The sequence below is a fragment of the Phycodurus eques genome, chromosome 9 (genome assembly GCF_024500275.1).
Source record: "Phycodurus eques isolate BA_2022a chromosome 9, UOR_Pequ_1.1, whole genome shotgun sequence".
NCBI classification, from domain to species: domain Eukaryota; kingdom Metazoa; phylum Chordata; class Actinopteri; order Syngnathiformes; family Syngnathidae; genus Phycodurus; species Phycodurus eques.
The window spans coordinates 1,254,469-1,275,302 of NC_084533.1; the positions used below are offsets into that span (position 1 = coordinate 1,254,469).

At 44.5% G+C, this 20,834-nt stretch overlaps 2 protein-coding genes and 1 long non-coding RNA gene across 4 annotated transcripts; all 3 read left to right on the forward strand.

Annotated features, from left to right (window-relative positions):
• The first annotated feature begins 490 nt into the window (after positions 1–490).
• LOC133407779 (uncharacterized) lies at positions 491–2,676 on the forward strand. Of its 2 annotated transcripts, XR_009769212.1 has the most exons (4): positions 491–1,666; positions 2,025–2,144; positions 2,214–2,305; positions 2,382–2,676. It is a non-coding gene; the product is annotated as an uncharacterized LOC133407779 (long non-coding RNA). The 2 variants fall into 2 exon arrangements; XR_009769211.1 differs by having other exon boundaries at positions 491–2,144.
• A 1,207-nt stretch (positions 2,677–3,883) lies between these two features.
• On the forward strand, positions 3,884–16,604 carry fgl1 (fibrinogen-like 1). Its single transcript, XM_061685476.1, has 7 exons — positions 3,884–3,993; positions 4,249–4,417; positions 4,498–4,657; positions 4,744–4,841; positions 5,580–5,668; positions 15,851–16,038; positions 16,271–16,604. Exons 1-7 carry the CDS (start codon positions 3,925–3,927, stop codon positions 16,467–16,469), a joined length of 972 nt encoding a protein of 323 aa, XP_061541460.1. The 5' UTR covers positions 3,884–3,924; the 3' UTR covers positions 16,470–16,604.
• A 1,257-nt stretch (positions 16,605–17,861) lies between these two features.
• Positions 17,862–19,752, forward strand: LOC133407494 (N-acetyllactosaminide beta-1,3-N-acetylglucosaminyltransferase 2-like). The gene has a single exon (XM_061685475.1). It carries the CDS (start codon positions 18,080–18,082, stop codon positions 19,448–19,450), a length of 1,371 nt encoding a protein of 456 aa, XP_061541459.1. The 5' UTR covers positions 17,862–18,079; the 3' UTR covers positions 19,451–19,752.
• The last annotated feature ends 1,082 nt before the right edge of the window (positions 19,753–20,834 follow it).

Consider the following 20,834-nt stretch of genomic DNA (forward strand, 5'->3'; position numbering starts at 1 on the left):
ATGAATGCGGCCAAGTACAGGGATATCCTGGACGAAAACCTTCTCCAGAGTGCTCAGGACCTCAGACTGGGCCGAAGGTTCACCTTCCAAACAAGACAATGACCCTAAGCACACAGCTAAAACAACGAAGGTGGGCTTCAGAACAACTCCGTGACTGTTCTTGAATGGCCCGGCCAGAGCCCTGACTGAAACCCAATTGAGCATCTCTGGAGAGACCTGAAAATGACTGCCCACCAACGTTCACCATCCAACCTGACAGAACTGGAGAGGATCTGCAAGGAGGAACGGCAGAGGATCACCAAACCCAGGTGTGAAAAACTTCTTGCATCATTTCCAAAAAGACTCATGGGCTCTATTAGCTCAAGAGGGCGCTTCTACTAAATACTCAGCAAAGGGTCTAAATACTTATGGCTGTGTGATATTTCAGTTTTTCTTTTTTTAATAAATCTGCAAAAATTTCAACAATTCTGTTTCTTGACTGTCAATATGGGGTGCTGTGTGTACATTAATGAAGGGAAAGAAATGAACTTAAATGATTTTAGCAAATGGCTGAAATATAAGAAAGAGTGAAAAATTCCAGGGGGTCAAAATACTTTCTGTACCCAGTGTAGAAATATATACTGTATATTTACTGTATATTAAGTTCTAATACGGACTCAGAGAATGCTTAATATGAATTAAATAAGCGTTATGTTAAGTTGAGCTATTATTTTGAAATCTAATAATAATAATAATAATGGGCCACCCATCGCTGCAAGTGTCAATGTTAAGGCCCGAAAGCCAAGTGAAACTTTCTGTCAGGGATTCAGGAAATGGTCACTGCATGCTCAGTAACCATATCAGCCAGTGACTATTGACCAAAGTCCAACGTTCACTTCTGGAAGACTCCATGCGGTGACTCTAACATGTCCTGTGAAAGAACGAGAAGGCGGTGAAGGTAAAAGACTCTTGCTAATTCTGACTTTGGTTTTACTTTCTTCCATCCAGGGCCACTTTTTGCTCATTTCGTCCATTTTCCTCGATCGTATAAGTGTCTTCTTGCTGTTGTTTTTCAAATGTATCCTTCGACCTCCTTTGTGCCAGTTTAAGGATGGATGGAATTGAGACAGAATCACAAGTAAAACAGAAAAACCAATGATCCTTTCTTCACTCTTTGTCTTCCTGATTTATTTTTTCACGTTGTGTGTCTGGACTGTACACTCTTGAACTGCTTCTCTTTTCATGCTAACACTTCGTGTGTGCTTATATATAGACACAATTTTGTACATTACATTGTTTCATTTATGAAACAACATTTATGCCACAGCAGCCCTAGTCAACAGCACTGGAAATGACCCAAACCATATTTTTATGTTTCTGTAGCAGAAGCTGGCCATCCATCCATTTTCACTCAGTGAGAATTTAAGCCGTCCAAATCAACAATATGATGACTATTGTTGTGGTTGCAGTTTTCAGTGGCATAATTGTACACGAGAGCAAGATACCGTATATTACAACCAACCCCACACGATTACCATTGTTAAATGCTGAATATCCGATGCGGATCTCATTCTACAGTATTGCGCGAGTGGTCGAGTTCTGGGGCTGGTTTGTATGTGTTTCACAGATGGAGCTTTGCATTGTGTTGATAGCAGCCAGTGTGGCGCCAGCGTCTGCAGCAGAACAGGTAAAATCCGCTTCAAAGTATCGCGTATTTCTCGAAGTGAATGAGCTTGCTGCCTTGCCAATGTTTCCTGGCAACTTACCAGCTGTGTAAGTTGTTCCTCCCAGGAATGCTAAATGTTATTTTCTTCATTGGAATGACTAGTACTTACACACACAGTGTTCTTATCACTTTCGTTAGTGCTCCTAATCAGGATAATAATATCATTGTTAATAATAACTCGTCCAATATGGTGTCCGTAGTTTAAAGTGGAGGATTTGTTTCGTAACACTGACACAGTGTTAATAATGATAACTAACTCACTATTTGAGATGCTTTTTGTGTGCTGCACTTTGTTAATGTGGATTTATTTTGACCGCAGCTCAGCATGATAGAAAGTCTCCTTTTGGCCACACATCAGCGTCCCTGGCTTTGGGGGGTCTATGTTTTCGCCGTTGGACTACCCGTCGTTCTTTTCATTAGCTTCATGTGGCCCGACAAGGTACATTTTGCGTTTGGGCCACCGGTTCAGTTGGGTGAGAAGTCTAATTACATGCCTCTTTGAATTTAGAGGTTTGGACCCCCTGACCATCAATATTACTATAAGAAGTCGGATGATTTACAACCAGATGACCCTGAGATCTCGCAGAAGAAATAGCAGTGGTAATTATCGTTAAAGGAAGTGGTTCTTTCCGAAGGTGACTATTGCATGTGAAATAACGTCCTCTCCGCTCGTTAGTTGAAGCTGACAGAACATTGGCAAGAGCAAGAGACACTCATGGTTACCCGGGCGAGCGTCGCCAAGACACAAAGAGTCGACAGATCCACGAACGCCAACCCTTTTCTTGAGCGCGCCCGGCCGGCTCTCCCAAAATGGGACGAAAGAAGCTGAAGTATCAACAAACAGGAAAAACAGACAGTTTCCTTTCACACATCATATTTGAATTCCATGCTTCTTATTTCTGTACTTGCATTGAAACTATTTCCTCGGGCAGTGCATATTAAGTGTTTGTTTGATATGATATTTTGATGTTTTGTTTTGTTTTTTTAAATAAATGAACTTTTCTATGATGTTCTAATTTATTGATATGAACCTTTTTATTGGCAGAGAGAGGGTCAATTAAAAATTCATTCTTCCAACATATTGAATCGAGACATGAGAAGAAATGTGTGAATTTTCTCATTTTGTTGTGTCTAAGAGGAAGGGAGCTGCTATACAAGAAAAAAGAGATACAGCTGAAGTCATCCTCGGCTACCGGAGCAAAGTTGAGTTCTGATGGCGCTTCGACGTTGGGGTTTCTTCCCAACTTCAGCTTTGTCTGCCCAACTTCAGAAGGTCCCCCTCTAGTTGGAAAGGTTTGGAAAACGAGGAAACAACCAGGTCATCGAGTGGCAAAACCAGAATGTCAACCGGGAGAGCATGCCGAGGTTCGCACTTTGGAAGAAAAAGGGCTCGCCGGGCTGAATGGTCGGCAGTTGCATTTTGCCAGCTCTTGACATTGATGTTGACATCTTTGAAGTAGAACTTCTGACAGTCCTTTGTAGCTCGCCCCATCTTGGCTTGCGAATGACTGAGCAATTCCGGGAAGCTCCTTTTCTACCCAATCGTGGCCCCCGCCTGTTCCCAATGAGCCTGTTCACCTGTGGGATGTTCCAAACAGGAGTTTGATGAGCATTCCTCAACTTTCCCAGTCTTTTTTTTTGCCACCTGTCCCAGCTTTTTTGGAACGCGTCGCAACCATAACATTCTTAAGTTCATGATTATTTGCACAAAACAATCAAGTTTATCAGTTTGAACATGAAACATCTTGTCTTTGTTGTGTACGCAATTAAATATAGGTCGAACATGATTTGCGAACATTGTATTGTTTTTATTTATGTTTAACACAACGTCCCAACTTCATTGGAATTGGGGTGGGACTTTTCCCACACATCCTCTGACGAAATGTTAAAGGTTATCAAAACAAGTTATTTTCTGACTATTGGTAAAATCTCCTCCGTTAACCAGAACAAAAATATCTTGTCTGGAATGTGTGAAGGGATTGATGTGCGCATCTGTTCGTAATATTTCCTGCCTATTTTGAAGGTTTTATCACTGCACATAATCAGGCATTTCATCAGTGGCTTGGCTCCGGCTTTGTTATGTTCCAAGTGTTGGAAAGAGCTTGAAAAATGGGGGGCGGGGGGTGCAACTTGAAAGCTCCACTGAATACAGAGGAGTGGTCTTTCGATTAGCTTTTCTGGTTTCACATTTCGCATATTGATAACAAACTCAGAGGAGGATGGCTGTACTGCTCCGACTGCATGGCGTTCGTTTGACGGTTCTCGTAATTGGCTTTCATTCTCTCTGTGTAAGTCTTGTTACATACAGTCTTGGCTGAAAAGATTGGGGCGGCAGTGTTTTCAGCCATGACTGTGTTTTGAGTATTACATATGTATTTGTCTAGAACAAGAATTATTTTCCCATTATTCTGGCATTTACCATAATGTCATTCATGGACTGTATGCCGAAGGTCGTTGTATTGGACCAGTGACATGGTATACAAGAAAAAAAATTTTTTTTTAACTGTGAGAATGATTCTGAGTGTTCTCGTATGCTTGTGAAGGCATTAGACCCATGCGATGAAGAACTGACAAGGCTGAGGGAGCAAGAGAAGCTTCTGAAAAGTCAGCTTCAACAACAAGTCCTCCTCCTACGCAGGCTACGACTGTTTAACCAAGCTGACAACGAGGCAAATACCACAGTTGACCAAACCCATAAAACGCAGCAAGAAGGTCAGGCTGCAAAACTACAACAGAAAGGTCAATCATTCATTTAATATAATTGGTTCTCTTTTATTTTACCCGATTGGCAGACTGTTCCCGTATTTACAGTTCTGGCTCAAAAGCCACCGGTTACTACAACATCCGACCCCGTGGCACCACTTCTCCAGTCAGAGTCTACTGTGATATGAATGAAGGAGGTGGTTGGACTGTGATACAAAAAAGGATCAATGGAATAGAACATTTTAACAGGTGGTGTATCTCTTGTAGCCTTAATTATGAAATGAATACGAACCACATTGCATAACTCGGAATGTATAACTCATCTATCGATCTAGATCGTGGGTGGAATATAAGGTTGGTTTTGGAAACATGATTGCAGACCTTGGGGAGTTTTGGCTTGGGAATGACAACCTGCATTCTATCACTGCACAAGGTCAGTATGCTTTGATCATGTCCTCTGTACATCCAGTTTTCACCAATCGTCTGTCGTGAAAGCTACCAAAATATCGGCCAACTATTATAGTGGCGTTCGAACGTGGGCAGGGGAGGGGACGGTCGCCCTGGGCCTCCGCCTCGGGTTGCCTTTTGTGTACTCATCACGTTTCGAGTCACTTTGCGATGTTATGATCTCACACAAAAGTTTGACTGCTGCTCTGGATGGACCCAAAAACTTCAAATGATACTTTTTCGTCATCTTTCATGGGGCCTCACTTTTCTCTCCAGTCTCTGGGCTGCTTGAGTTGCAACTCACCCACCATAGCTTCGCCCCAGTTGTTTTTGGTAATTAAAGCCAAACTCTGCAAACTCCGCTGTATCGAGCAGAGTGGTTTCAAGCGAAGTGGACGTTGATTATGCTATAATACTTGATCCCCTTTGTATTTTGACCGAAGAATATCAAATACCTTTTGTTCAGAGACCTGGAAAGTTAAATTGCGTGTGGGTGGGGAGTGGGGGGAGTCCATCTAGGTTCTCATCTATTTTTGTCTAACTGTTCAGGGAAGTCCACTAACCATTTTTCTGGGTTTGGTCACGTGACATTCCACATATTTAAATGGACCGAATTTCGAGATTCGAGGTTTCCGCCTGACAACGCCGAAATACAACTTCTGTATGCCTAACGGAAGGCTTATTCTGAGAATAATGTCATTCTTTGTTCATCTATTTGTTCTAGGCAATTACACACTGAGGATTTATCTGGAAGACTTTGACGGTAACCAACGCTATGCTGAGTATAGGAACTTCCAAGTTGCAGATGAAAAGGTATTGGTAACACGTTACGACAGTGGAGTATGACAACTCAGACCTCTCTGGTGACACTCAAATCTTCAACCCTAGCATTTTACTTTCACTCGATATGTTCCTCTGGGTTCAAATGTCCATAATGCCCTTAGTACTTCCTTTTCGCCATATCGTCAATCAATTCTATCAATTACAATATCTATTTTCAATCAATTTATATCATACTGTGCCAGAATTCAGTACAGTATCAATAACCTTTCCTTCCTATCTACCTACCTACATACCTACCAACCTAGCTTTTCTTTTTCTTCTTCTTCTTCTTTTTTTCCCTTTCGGCTTGTCCATGAAAGCCTATCTCCTGCATCCTCGTCTCTAACACCAACTGCCCTCATGCCTTCCCTCACTACAGCTATCAACCTTCTCGTTGATCTTCCTCTTTACCTGGCAGCTCCATCCTCATCATCCTTCTACCGACATCCTCACTCTCTCTCCTCCGGACATGTCCAAAACCATTGAAATCTGCTCTTTCTAACGTTGTCTCCAAAACATCTAACTTTGGCTGTCCCTCTGATGAGTTCATTTCTCATCCTATCCAACCTGGTCACTCCTCGAGAGAACCTGAACATCTTCATTTCTCCCACTGTGTCATGGGTGTGTGTTCTGTTTTTTGTCTTCCCCCTGTCTCGTACACACCTGCTCCTGAGCGCATCTTCCCCACCTGTGCCTCGTTCACCCTAATTACCTCTTGCATTTAACCTCGTGTCTCCTTCTTTCTCGTCGCCAGTTCGTTGTACCCTGTCGTCGGGTTCCAACATTCCTTGTTTCCGCGTCACCGACTCACAGTAAGACTAGACCCTGTTCCGATTATCGACCTCGCCTTTTTGCTCACATGAGAAATGTGAGCTCCACAAGGCGTCCGTTTCTTTTCTGGGGTTCGTGCTGGCTCCAGGTGAAATCAAAATGGACCCTTGCAAAGTTGATGCCGTGACTAATTGGCCCACTCCCACGTCACGCAAGGACGTACAAAGGTTCTTTGGGTTTGCTAATTTCTACAGAAAGTTCATTAGAAATTTCAGTTCTGTAGCCTCGCCTTTGCATGATCTTACCTCACCACACAGACCTTTCGTATGGAACCCGCTTTGTCAGTCAGCTTTTCAGAAACCAAAATCGAGCTTTACCTCCGCTCCCATCCTCACTTTGCCAGAGCTCAAAAAGCAGTTTGTGGTAGAAGTTGATGCGTCTGATGCCGGTATAGGAGCAGTGCTCTCCCAGAAATGTCTCAAGGATGGTAAATTACATCCTTGTGCTTATCGCTCTAAAAAACTGACAACAGCCGAGAGAGATTATGACATTGGTGACCGTGAACTGCTGGCAGTCAAGGTGGCTTCGGTGGAGTGGAGGCACTGGCGAGAGGGGGCACATACTCTGTTTTTAGTATGGACAGATCACAAGAACCTGGAATATCTTAAATCTGCTAAGAGATTAAATGCGAGGCAGGCGAGATGGGCTCTGTTCTTCACAAGATTAAATTTCACGTTATTCTACCGACCTGGTCCTACAAATAGTAAACCGGATGCTTTATCGCGTATTTTCAGCGTAGATAATTCTTTGTCCGACCCTAAAACCATTTTGCCCGAGTCATGTTTCATTTCTGCTTTTATTTGGGACATTGAGACTGTGGTAAAAGAGGCTCTGAAGAACACTCAGAACCCTGAAAGTTGCCCTAAAAACAGGCTTTATGTGGTTCCGACCTTAAGGGGAAGAGTCATCCACTGGGCTCACACTAACCGGACTGTATGTCACCCAGGCGTTGCCAAAACTCAATCTGTGGTCGAACAGCGCTTTTGGTGGCCCAATGTTACACGGGATGTTATCAACTATGTTAATGCTTGCCAGGTATGTGCTGCTAACGAGCCCTCTCGTAAAAAACTTCCTTCTGAGGAGTTGCGACCCCTGCCAATACCACAACGTCCTTGGTCAGACATCTCCGTAGATTTTGTGATGGGATTACCGGCCTCTAAAGGAAATACCACCATTCTCACAGTCATGGACAGGTTCTCTAGGATGGCACACTTCATTGCAGTTCCGAAACTCCCCTCAGCTGAAGACACTGCCGAGTTAATGATACACCAGGTATTCAACTTTCATGGTTTTCCCAAGAATGTGGTATCTGATAGGGTTCCCCAATTCATTTTGCGATTTTGGAAGGAGTTTTGCAGTCTCATAGGTGCTACCGTCAGTCTGTCATCTGGGTTTCATCATGAAACCAACGGACAAACCGAGAGGCTGAACCAGGACCTGGAGACTGGGCTACGGTGTATCGCTGCACAAAAGCCACAATCCTGGTCTCAGAAACTGCCCCAGAGTCCATGGTTCCAGCTGCATTGACCTTGGTGAGACACTGCAGGAGGACCTGGGATCGACCCCGCCAGATGCTGCTGCACCAGGGACGGTCCTACAAAACCGCAGCTGACCATAGGAGGACACCGGCCCCGAACTACAAAGTGGGTCAGCTAGTTTGGCTCTCTACCAAACATATTCCACTCTGAGTGGAGTCCAGGAAGCCCACTCCCAGGTTCGTGGGGCCCTTCCCCATCACAAAGATCATCAACCCGGTCACCATGAAGCTTAGTCTACCAAGGTCAATGCGGGTCCACCCTGCTTTCCACGTCAGCCTGCTCAAGCCCGCCCAGGAGTCCCCTCTGGTCCCGCCATCCAGGCCCCCGCATCCCCCCCGGTTCGTGGATGGGGGCCCTGTCTTTACTGTGAGGCGGCTGTTGTCGTCTCGTCGGAGGAGGAGGGGGTTTCAATATCTGGTGGACTGGGATGGCTACGGGCCTGACGAAGGTTCATGGGTGCCGTCTGCGTTTATCGTGGATGACTCACTCATTGGGGACTTCCGCGTTGCGCATCCTGGGGCTCCGGGGCCGTCTGGGGCCGTTAAGTGGGGGGTATTGTCATGGGTGTTTGTTCTGGTTGTTGTCTTCCCCCTGTCTCGTACACACCTGCTCCTGAGAGCATCTTCGCCACCTGTGCCTCGTTCACCCTAATTACCCCATGCATTTAACCTCCTGTCTCATTCTTTCTAGTTGCCAGTTCGTTGTACCTTATCATCGCGTTCCAACATTCCTTGTTTCCACGTCACCGACTCACAGTAAGACTAGACCCTGTTCCCATTACCGACTTTGCCTCACGTTTTTGGATACTGTTGCCTTTTCGGATTGCCTGCCTGTGTACCGAACTCTCCCCGTATATTAAACCTCTCTTTTTTGAAACTGTCCATTTGTAGTGGAGTCGTGCATGTTTGGGTCCTATCCTCTGTTCCGTTCATGACACAATCCATACATCATGGCTGGCCTCACCACTGTTTTATAAACTTTGCCCTTCATCTTAGCAGAGACTCTTCTGTCACATAACACACCTGACATCTTCCTCCACCCGTTCCAACCTGCTTGGACCCGTTTCTTCACTTCCTGACCACACTCACCATTGCTCTGGACTGTTGACCCCAAGTATTTAAAGTCCTCCACCCTTGTTATCTCTTCTCCCTGCAGCCTCACTCTTCCCCCACTACCCCTCTCATTCATGCACTTATATTCTGTCTTACTTCGGCTAATCTTCATTCCTCTTCTTTCCAGTGTATGCCTCATCTTTCTTACTGTTCCTCCACCAGCTCCCTGCTTTCACTGCAAATCACAATGTCATATGCAAACATCATGGTCCACGGGGACTCTAGTCTAACTCATCTGTCAGCCAATCCATCACCACTGTAAACAGGAAGGGGCTCGTGGCTGATCCCTGATGCAGTCGCACCTACACCTGTAATTCCTCTGTCACACCTAAAGCACACCTCACCACTGTTCTGCTGCCCTCGTACATGTCTTGTATTATTCTAACATACTTCTCTGCCATTCCAGACTTCCGCATACAGTACCACAGTTCCTCTCTGAGTACTCTGCCATAGGCTTTCTGTAGATCTACAAAGACACAATGTAGCTCCTTCTGACCTTCTCTGTACTTTTCCATCAACATCCTCAAGGCAAATAGTGCATCTGTGGTACTCTTTCTAGGCATGAAACCATGCTGTTGCTCGCAAATACTCACTTCTGTCCTGAGTCTAGCCTCCACTACTCTTTCCCATAACTTCATTGTGTGCCTCATCAACTTTATTTCTCTATAGTTCCCACAGCTCTGCACATCACCCTGGTACTTAAAAATGGGCACCAGCACACTTTTCCTCCATTCTTCAGGCATCTTCTCACTCGCTAGAATTCTATTGAACAAGCTGGTCAAAAACTCCACAGCCACCTCTCCGAGATACTTCCACAGGAATTTCATCAGGACCGAGTGCCTTTCCATTTTTCATCCTCTTTAATGCCTTTCTAACTTCCCCCTTGCTAATCATTGCCACTTCCTGGTCCACCACACTTGCCTCTTCTACTCTCCCTTCTCTCTCATTTTCCTCATTCATCAACTCCGAGAAGTATTCTTTTCATCTAGCTAGCACACTACGAGCACCAGTCAACATATTTCCATCTCTATCCTTAATCACCCTAACCTGCTGCACATCCTTCCCATCTCTCTCCCTCTGTCTGGCCAACCTGTAGAGATCCTTTTCTCCTTCTTTAGTGTCCATCCTGGCATACTTGTCATCATATGCCTCTTGTTTGGCCTTTGCCACCTCTACCTTTGCCCTGTGTCGCATCTCAATGTATTACTTTCATCTCTTCTCGTTCCTCTCAGTGTCCCACTTCTTCGAAGCCAACCTTTTTCCTTGTGTGATTTCCTGTACTGTGAGTTTCCACCACCAAGTCTCCTTCCCTCCTTTCCTGCCAGAAGATACACCAAGTACTCTCCTGCCTGCCTCGCTGACCACCTAGGCTGGAGTGTTCCAGTCTTCTGGAAGCTCCTCCTGTCCACCGAGAGCCTGTCTCACCTCTTCCCGAAAAGCCGCTGAACGCTCTTCCTGTCTCAGCTTCCACCACAAGGTTCTCTGCTCTGCCTTTGTCTTTCTAATCTTCCTCCCCACCACCAGAGTCATCTTACACACCACCATCCTGTGCTGTCTAGCCACACTCTCCCTACCACTGCCTTACAGTCGGTAACCTCCTTCAGATTACATCGTCTGCACAAGATGTAATCCACCTGCATGCTTCTACCTCTGCTCTTGTAGGTCACCCTATGTTCCTGCCTCTTCCGGAAAAAAAGTGTTCAACACAGCCATTTCCATCCTTTTTGAAAAGTCTACCACCATCTGTCCCTCCAAGTTCCTTTCCTGGATGCCATCCTTACCCATCACTTCTTCATCACCCCTATTTCCTTCACCAAAATGTCCATTACAAGTTGCACCAATCACGACTCTCTCTGTGTCTGGGATGCTCAGAACTACTTCGTCTAGCTCCTTCCAGACTTTCTCTTTCACTTGTAGGTCACATCCTACCTGTGGGGCATAGCCACTAATCACATGACACATAACACCCTCAATTTCAAGTTTCAGCCTCATCACTTGATCTGATACTCTTTTCACCACCAAGACATTCTTAGCTAACTCTTCCTTTAAAATAACCCCGACTCCATTTCTCTTCCCATTTACACCATGGCAAAATAATTTTAACCCTGCCCCTAAACTTCTAGCCTTACTGCCTTTCCACCTGATCTCCTGGACACACAATATGTCAACCTTTCTCCGAAAAATCATGTCAACCAACTCCTGAGATTTTCCTGTCAAAAGTCCCAACATTCAAAGTCCATCCATCCATCCATTTTCTGAGCCGCTTCTCAACAGTTAAGATACAGTAACTTTGAGTACAATAATGAATCAAGAAAATTCCTTCTAAAGCAATTGCAGCGTAATGAAGAAAAGGCATTAATTACAGCCATTCAAGATTCAAACGGCAACTGTACACAGTCACCACTAGAAATAAATGAAATATTTTACAATTATTAGAGCAGCTGATACGCATCTTCGAACAACCCAGACCAAAATGAAATTGAAACTTTTATTAAGGATCAAAACATTCCTCAATTAGATACACAAATTAAAGACAGCCTTGATGTTCCCTTAACCATCACAGAATTACATAATGCATTAAAAAGCATGCAATCGGGGCGAACAGCTGGCCCAGACGGAATCCCCGTTGAATTCATTAAACATTTCTGCCCAATACTAGCACCTCTATTTTTCAGAACAGTCAAGGAGATAAACGTTAAAGGTCAAATTAGTAGCCACATAAACACAGGTTCAATTAAATGATTACTAAAGTCAGGAAAAGATCCCACTCTGAGGTCATGTGAGACGTCTGTTAATGTAATAAGCATGTCAAAGCATAAAAATCTAAACGCAATCAACGTGTCACTTGACGCAGAGAAAGCTTTCGATAAAGTTAAATGGGCTTTCCTGTTTGCAGTACTTCGCAAATTTGGCTTTGGAGATTTATTTATACATTGGATAGCAACGTTATACAATTTGCCGAAAGCGACAGGCACCACAAATAGGATTACATCACAAAGTTTTACTTTACAAAGAGGAACCAGAGAAGGATGTCCACTCTCACCAATGTTATTTACAATATTCATCGAACCTCTTGCTGCCGCTATACGTCAGAATGCTAATGTTAAAAAAGGTATCTGCTCACTAGTGACAGAACACAAAATCAATCTGCATGCTGATGATATTCTTCTTTATTTACAGGAACCCAAGTATTCTCTTCAGGCAGTCTTCAATCTCATTAAAACATTTTCACAAATATCAGTTTACTCTATCCACTGGACAAAATCAACAATACTCCCAATCACAGCAAACTCATGGACTCCTGCAGCTCAAATACCATATTACCCAATTCCTATAGGAAACATTCAATATTTAGGTATTCATACTTCGCCAAAACTCAGCGCTACCAAGCTCAATTACACACCACATCTGGAAAAGAATTTCAGCTGATTTAAGACGCTGGAATAACTTGCCAATATTACGACTGGGAAGAATAGTCACAATAAAAATCCAAACCTTACCTCATATCAATTATTTATTGTCAATGACTCCATTTAATACCGAGCTTCTCCCGTAAAGTAAAATAAATCTCTCCGAAGTTTATAAATTAATTTCATGCACTAAATCAAGGCACTTACCAATCACTGAATGGGAAGAAGACTTTTCCATGTGCACTGACCGTAGCTACTGGATACAGATATGTAACAATACGTTTAGAATGACAAAAAACACAAATTTACAGCTTATACAAATATAAAGTCCTCCATAGAACACACTTTACTCAGTACACTATACATAAAACGGACGTCTCTCCATCGCATATATGCGCACAGTGCACCAAAAATACCCCACACACCTGTTTTCATGCTATATGGGAATGCACACCAATTCAATGGTTTGGGTCTTCGGTTACACAAAAACTTGGGTTCTGTCACGGTTTGTAATCAAACGGTATTGGACTGGACCCAATCTTCCACTAATCTTCTCCTGTCCTTCCCTCACAAGGTGTAGCACTAGAGCCCCATGCAACACTCATATCTAATGTTTCATTGTTGTAGATATGTAATGATTTACTTTTCTCATCCTGTTTACAATTAGTGCTTTGTCTTTTGTCTTCGTTCGAAACTTTGTTCTGTTCGACTGATCAATTCTGATTCTCAATAAACAATTATAATACTAAGAAACCACAGCGGCTGCTTAAAAACTCCACCGTGACACAGTAAAACTGTTCCGGCATAAAAGGGATACCAGAGCCTCCATTCTGCTTGACCTAACAGCCAAACAGGACAAAAAAGAAAAAAGAAGACTAGTGAGCAGTTCAATAAAAATTGACCACAGGAACCTAGATCCCCAGAGAACGGTTCGGGAGGAGGAATGTGAGGTCCTTTGTAAGGGAGGGGGGTTGGTTAGAGGCAGCGGGCTCGGGAGGATTCACGGGGGTTTCGATGAGGCGGGAGTTGCCGGAATGCATCTGAGAGGACAGGAGAGATACTCGGTGTCTTAAGTTGCTTAATGAGTCCATGATTTCCCAGAGAATCTTGTCCTGCCGCCCGATGCGACTCCTTGGTGAGCGAGCGCTTCCCTGAGTGATTCCGGTGTTGCTGGGTCCCTGTAGGCCAGAGTATTCTGTCACGGTTTGTAATCAAACGGTATTGGACTGGACCCAAAAGTAGTTGGTAATGGTTTATTTGGGATAGCGCGAGGTCTGGATTTCCAAGGCGTGATGGTGGTCCGTAGGAACAGGGAGCATGCCAGAGGCGGGAGCAAGTAAGGGAGCTTGGCGGCGTGGTTGGGTCAGGCGGCGGAGCAGGAGACATGGAAGGGCACTGGAGGAGGAGGAGAGCACAAGAGGATAAGTCGGTACGTGGGTCACCAAGTCGTCTTTTATATTCACAAGCAAGGGTAGGAATACAAAAGTCAACCGGTGTGCCACGGAAGTGCGCGAATACTCTGCCGCTGGAACAGTGGATCTGGCAGGCTTAAGTTCAGGTTGTGATGAGTGCTGATTGGAATCAGGTGCGCGGGCGAGGAGGTGATAATTGTTGGAGAGAGAGGGAAAAACGAGGCACAAAGCGCTACCTAAACTCCGCAGACTAACTGCAGGGGACAGATCATGACAGTCAACCAACTAACGAGCTTTATCCTGTCATAGTCCTGACATTCAAAGTCACCACATTCAGTTCTCAGGTCGGTGCTTTCTTCTTCTCTTTCTGCCTAAGAACCCGCTTTCCACCTCTCCCTTGTCTTCGACCCACATTAGGTGAATTTGTACCCAGTAGGTTAACGGCGCCGGTGGTGAACGCCATCGGGCTGCACACCTACCTACCCATTTTATTCATTGTTAATTATACCACACTTTTATTTAACCTAAAGCTTATTTTTATTTGCTTTACTTATTTCTGGCAACCTAAAGTTGTTTAGAAAAGCGTACATAAATAAAATGTTTGACCCTCTTGGAGACTAAGTTTTCCCCATGCTTCCATGGTTTCCTCCCATGTTCCAAACACCATGCATGTACTGTGTATTTGGTTGACTAGAATATCTGCATATACATGTAAGTTGAAACCAGATGTTTACACACACTATATAAAAAGACAAATCATGGTCTGATATGAAATCAGGCTAAACTGTTCCTATTTATTTGCTAAATGCCACAATAAAGAAGCGTAATTTTTTGGGACCATTATCCATTACTTTCTTCAAAGTCAAACGTTTACATAAAGTATGATTACTATGTGTTTAAACAATTTGGGGAAACCCAGATGATGTCAGTTCTTGGGAAGCTTCCGAATTTGAGTTAATCAGAGACACTCCTGAGGATGTATATGAATTCGGCACACCTGAAACACACTGCTTCTTTGTGCGGCATCATGGGAAAGTCAAAACAAATCGGCCAAGGTATCAAGAAGGCACAGTAGATGATTGCGGACTTTCACAATTCTGTTTCATCCTTGGGTGCCGTTTCCAGGAAGGAAATGGAGACAAACGCGCTTGGCTCCAAAATGTGCATATGAACCCAAGAACAAAAGCAAAAGACCTTGTTGGAGATGCTGGTGTGTCATTATTCACAGTGAAATGGCTTCTGTATTGCCAGGAAGAAGCCTTTACTCCAAAAGAAACACTAAAGCCAGATTACAGTTTGTAAATGCACACAGGGACAAGGACCTCAATTTTTGAAGACATGTCCTGTGGTCTGATGAAACTAAATTGAACTCTTTGGCCATAATGTGCATTGTAATGAGGGAAGCTTGCAAGCCTGAGAACACCATCACAACTTTGAAATAAGGGGATGGCAGCATCATGTTGTGGGGTTGTTTTCTACACAAGGGACTGGTTCACGTCATGAAATCATGAGAAGTTTGATGCTGAAGTCCCATGTCGTCTGCGTCATCCAGAGACAAGCGAACTACAGGGAGTCCAGCGGGGACCCTGTGACGCTCTTGAGGTGGTCCGGCACGATGCGCTCAAAGGATTTCATCACCACAGTTGTCATTCGGACCCGAGATTGCAGGTTCCTTGGGGACTGGCATGGTGGGATTCTTTAGCAAGTGGGATTCGTTAGCAAATCGAAACATTTTGGTAATCCTAATTGGTAATCCCATGGATGAAATAGAAATGTTGGTCCGCACAGGAAGACAAATCCTATCAATATTTCATTGCAGTCCTTTATTTGAACCCATCTGTGGAGTTTCATCTCTTTCTGTCCTTTGCAGGATAACTACAGACTCACTTTCGGCACCTACACTGGCACAGCAGGAGACGCTCTCTCTGGGAATTACCAGGCCGGTGTGTCCGACTGGGCCAGTCACCAGGGCATCCAATTCAGCACTTATGACAAGGACAACGACAACTACCAAGGCAGTTGTGCACAGGAAGATAAAGGAGGCTGGTGGTTCAACAAGTATGCACTTGCCTCCGAGTACCTGCATAAAAATGATTGTTTAGTTTTTAAATGAGGTCCTTGTAGGGTTGATGCGAGGATGGTTTCCTTATTAACAGCATATGAACCATCGAAATCATTTTGACGCCATTTGTTTTGTTTTGGGTTTTTTTTTTTCTTTTCCGCACAGCGGTGCTTTGAAATACATGCAGCCCGATACTTCAGTTTATCATCGCATTTAAAATCTCCCCAGGTGCCACTCAGCCCATCTCAATGGCAAGTACTACCCCGGCGGATACTACAGCGGACTGACGGACGACGGTGTCGTTTGGTACACATGGAGAGGGTGGTGGCATTCCCTGAAAACCGCCATCATGAAACTACGACCCGACGACTTCCAAATTGAACCTTTGGACGACCCCAACGTCGTTGGCAGAGATCCTCCATCTTAAGTCGAACTTGGGTTCATAAAACCACAGCCAGCGCTGCCTTGAAATACGAGTATAATTTGTTCCGTGGCCACGCTTGCAACTCAAAACGCATCTTTCCCCTTTGAAATGAGTTGAAATGCCATTAATAGCTTTTTTTTGGGGGGGGGGGGGGGGGGGGGGGTGATGGTTTCTAATAAGCAAAATAGCACTCTGATATTGTACTTTATATACACATACAGTAATAGCAATACAATTTATTTGGATCATTCGCTTGAAAGTGGATCTCGTTTTTCAAAACTTCAATTTATCCAAATATAATTTTTAAAAAGTGAGCTTCCACATTTTTTTTTGCAGCTTCAACACAACAAATAAAGGAACAGTTCACGACAGCATATGGAGATAGGGCATAGTTTTCTGAAATCCTAGATTGTTCCGGGATCCTACTTACTGTAACATTCATTGTCACGACAGAATTTATATAACAGAAGAGGTAATGGCTTCCTGCGAGCATCTTTCAGCCTTGAGGTCAACTCAACAACCCAGGTTTGACCTTGAGTATGTCCATTTTGGAGTCAATTGCGAGGAGATCACGATTTATTTTCGGGATACTTTTTGGGGGAACATTTGGCAACCTCGTCGGGAGTTTCGCAGAGCAACAAGTGGACAAACGGTGACGACGCAGCTACTGTAAATGGACCGCAGCCACCACAGGCACTGTGGCTGAATGGCTTCCAATCATTGTTATCGTTGCGTTAAGCTCTACCGGTGCTTTTGGACGACCGTCGCCATTCTGGCCCGTGGCTCCATGCGAGCAACACCCCCGCCACTATCTCCTGCTACTGGATCTTGCCTCACCACCGCTTCAAGTGCCTTGTCTGCCCAAACCAGGTATTTTACATACCGACCCGGGGAATGTTGGAACCATCTTTCAATGTTGCTAACGTAGCCTCCCCATCCGAGCTCACTTGGATATATCGGATTCTACTGTATCATAAAAGCATCCCTGGCATTTGAGGGACTCCGCCCCATCGTGTTCCAGTCAAACCTGATGAGGACTTTAAGAGCAATGTAAATCCTCTTGCGGAAGGATTTACATTTCATCAGCTGCCGAACCAGTTCTTTCAGGTGTGGTGTGGGGGGGCAGTGGGGATATTTAAGAAGAATGTGACCAACGTTTCAGTTCGTCTCGCCCCCCCATCGTTGAAAGGCTGTCTTTAGTCAGACGAAATGTTTTCAACATTATTTCAGCGAGAATGACCGATCGAACTGAGTTTACTTCTTTTTTTTTTTTTTTTTTACAGGGAATTGAGGCACAATTGTAGTCATCACTAGAGCATGGGATACTAATCGCTCCTCATCAGAGGTTTTCAGTCGAAGGAAAAAAAAAAAAAGAGGTGAGCAGAACAAATTGAATTCTGAAATGTTATGTTAAACAGCATTTGGGATCTTGTAACGACAGGGATTCTCTCGAAGACCAAAAGGTTTTCGATGTTAGTTTTCAGATTCTCCCCATTCTTTGAAACCCCGTCAAGGTGACGAAACATTTCTGACAGCAGTCGCCTCGGCTCTATTGTAAACGATGAATTCTTGTCAAAACTAATATACAATATTGTGTCTGCTTTTGCAGTAGAATGGCACGGTTCCACTGTCATTGGCAGAGAGTGCTCATCTGTGTGTGCGGCACATGCATCTGCCTGGTCCTTCTCTTTGTCTTCCTTGGCGTCATGGTGTGTTCACACATGAATAAGGCGGCACCGCAGGCGACCATTGATGCGTTGCGTTCTCCAAAAAGTCCTCGTTTTGTGGCCTTTGGAAGTTTTAAAAGTAAGAACTTTGCCTCCCTGCCGAAAACTTTCTGGAGGCTCAATGAAGACTCTTTCTGGAACCAACTCCAGGTGGCCATTGACCGCCATTTTAACCCCATCCTGAATGCCCAAAACGCTGTCATGGCCATTAAGAATAAGGACATTTATGATTCTGTTCTGAGGCTAAGCTTCTTGGCGGTTACTAACTCGGAGTCCATGAGGAGGAAATTTGAGCAGCTACCGCAGCAGATGCAAGACTTTGTGAGCCGCATGAATCACAGAAACTACCCCGTCATCATGCACTCTACAAATGCAACCTGTGGAGCAGGAGCAGCCGATGAGAAGGAACCACCGCTGCTTCTCCTCGCCATCAAGTCGACCGAGTTGAACTTCAAGAACCGTCAGGCCATCCGACAGACCTGGGGCCAAGTGGGCTGGGTGGCCACACACAGAAAGAACAGTAAGAGAAAACAGGAGATTGGAGGATATATCCGCCGGGTGTTCCTGATGGGCAAAGAGAACCCCCAAGACTCTGGAGGGGATGTAGCTGAGTTGCTGCGGATGGAGGGTCAAAATTACGGTGACATTGTACAGTGGAACTTCAGCGACACTTTTTTCAACCTCACCTTGAAGGACGTTCTCTTCTGGAAGTGGTTCTCGGGCCACTGCGGCCAGACTCGCTTCGTATTCAAGGGCGACGACGACGTTTTCGTCAACACGCCAAACATGATCGCCTACCTCCACGACGAGCTGGAGAGGCCTCATGCAGAACACGCCATGAATGAATTCATGGTCGGCGACGTCATCGGTGCAGCGTTTCCCAATCGGGTGAAACAGTCCAAGTACTTCGTGCCGGACAGCTTCTACAATGGACTCTATCCCACCTATGCAGGTGGCGGAGGAGTGTTGTACTCGGGCCAGATGGCAAAACGTCTTCACGAACTTTCTGGAAGAGTTCACCTCTTCCCTATAGACGATGTTTTTGTTGGGATGTGCATGGCTCGGCTGAACGTGTACCCCATCCGCCACCCTGGCTTCCTCACATTTGACTTCCCTGACAACGAAGAGCAGGAGCCGTGCGCGTACCACACGATCCTCTTGGTCCATAAACGAAGCCCGATGCAGCTAATTGAACTGTGGGATAGCGTGTCAAAGACACAGAACGAGTGTTGGCATGTGCCGCTGAGGGTTTCTTGACAGGAAGTCAAACCTAACAAAAGTTTAGTTTACTACTACTTGCAACACGATCTTTGAGGGGGAGTAAACAAAAGTAATGACCCCAATTTTCCTCTAGTTCTATTGCCATAGAAAGGCAATACGCACGTAGAAATAAAGCCCGAAATTGGTGATTCCGTTACCTTTCGATATAATCTCCTCTTTTTCTCAACACTGACTGTCCATCAATAAACAAGGGCGTGTATGCCAGCCTTGTAAAATTCGGTAAGCTGTGCTTTTAACCGGTTTTTTACAGCTTGCTTAACTTGCTCATCATCAGAGAAGTGCTGACCCGTAACTCCGTCTTTTCAGGTCCAAAAAGGTGATGATCTCATGACGCTAAATAGGATGGGTTATGGTTGTCCAGCCAAAGGAACTGCTGACTTCATGTGCTCCTTTGCGTTTCACGGGGGACATTCAAAGCAGGCTCTTGTTCTTTGCCTTTGGTCCTGGACACCCACTTTTTGACTGTGCTGGAGCCTGTTGCAGCTTCCCCATGTGGGGTGGTTTGGGGGGTAAATTTAAACTACAACTTTTGGGGGTTATCTTTCCGCCCGACCCCAAACATCATCATCTTTTTTTTTTGTTAGCTCAAATCAGCAATAGTCAATCACTTTATGCCAGCCGGAAGTACAGTACGTTGGCACCTGTTAATTACAAACATGGCGAAAAGGTAAGCTGGGTCAAAAGTGACGAAAACAGCTAATAGATGTGATTGGTATCAAATTTCTGACAATGCGACTGCAGAGTAAACACAGTAAAGCAGATATACCCCATCAATTGGAGCTTGAGTTCAGTGAAGGACACACATTGGTATTGATCGTACATAAACTCGTGTCTCAATGGAACTTTAATATTTGTATTATTGATGTATAGTATTGTTTACTTCTGTGTTGTCACTCTCTGTATTGACGTTTGTGGCATTATTTCGATGTTGTTGACCCTATCCACGTCCAGGTCGTTCGAAGTTTCAAAAGTGGAAAGACACGTGGAAAGTTTGAGCATGTATTGGATGTCCTTGATACCCAGATTAAGCTCGATGTGCTGTACTGTACGGTCCTTCCCCTCACTCGTAAGACAATTCAGTGCACTAGTAGAATTGTCTGTCTCACTAGTAGTGTTCTTTCCACCGCTGTATGACACTTCTACATTAGTAGGACAACTTTGGCCTAGTAGGACAATTACATCTAACCAGCGAGGCAACATTGTGTTCTATTTGACATCTGTGTGATACGAGTACTACGAGGAAAACGATGGCTGTTAACTAGCAGAATTTTGTAACGTGTGTGTATATATATATATATATATATATATATATATGTCAGTAAATACAGTTCGGCGCCACATTCGTAAGTGCAACTTGAAA

What these genes read in the sequence shown, in the direction of transcription:
- LOC133407494 (XM_061685475.1), top strand. Translation starts at nt 18,080, where the DNA reads ATGGCACGGTTCCACTGTCATTGGCAGAGAGTGCTCATCTGTGTGTGC.
- fgl1 (XM_061685476.1), top strand. Translation starts at nt 3,925, where the DNA reads ATGGCTGTACTGCTCCGACTGCATGGCGTTCGTTTGACGGTTCTCGTA. An exon ending in TCCAAGTTGCAGATGAAAAG is followed by an intron (nt 5,669 to 15,850) that starts GTATTGGTAACA and finishes TGTCCTTTGCAG; the next exon opens with GATAACTACAGACTCACTTT. An exon ending in GGAGGCTGGTGGTTCAACAA is followed by an intron (nt 16,039 to 16,270) that starts GTATGCACTTGC and finishes AAATCTCCCCAG; the next exon opens with GTGCCACTCAGCCCATCTCA.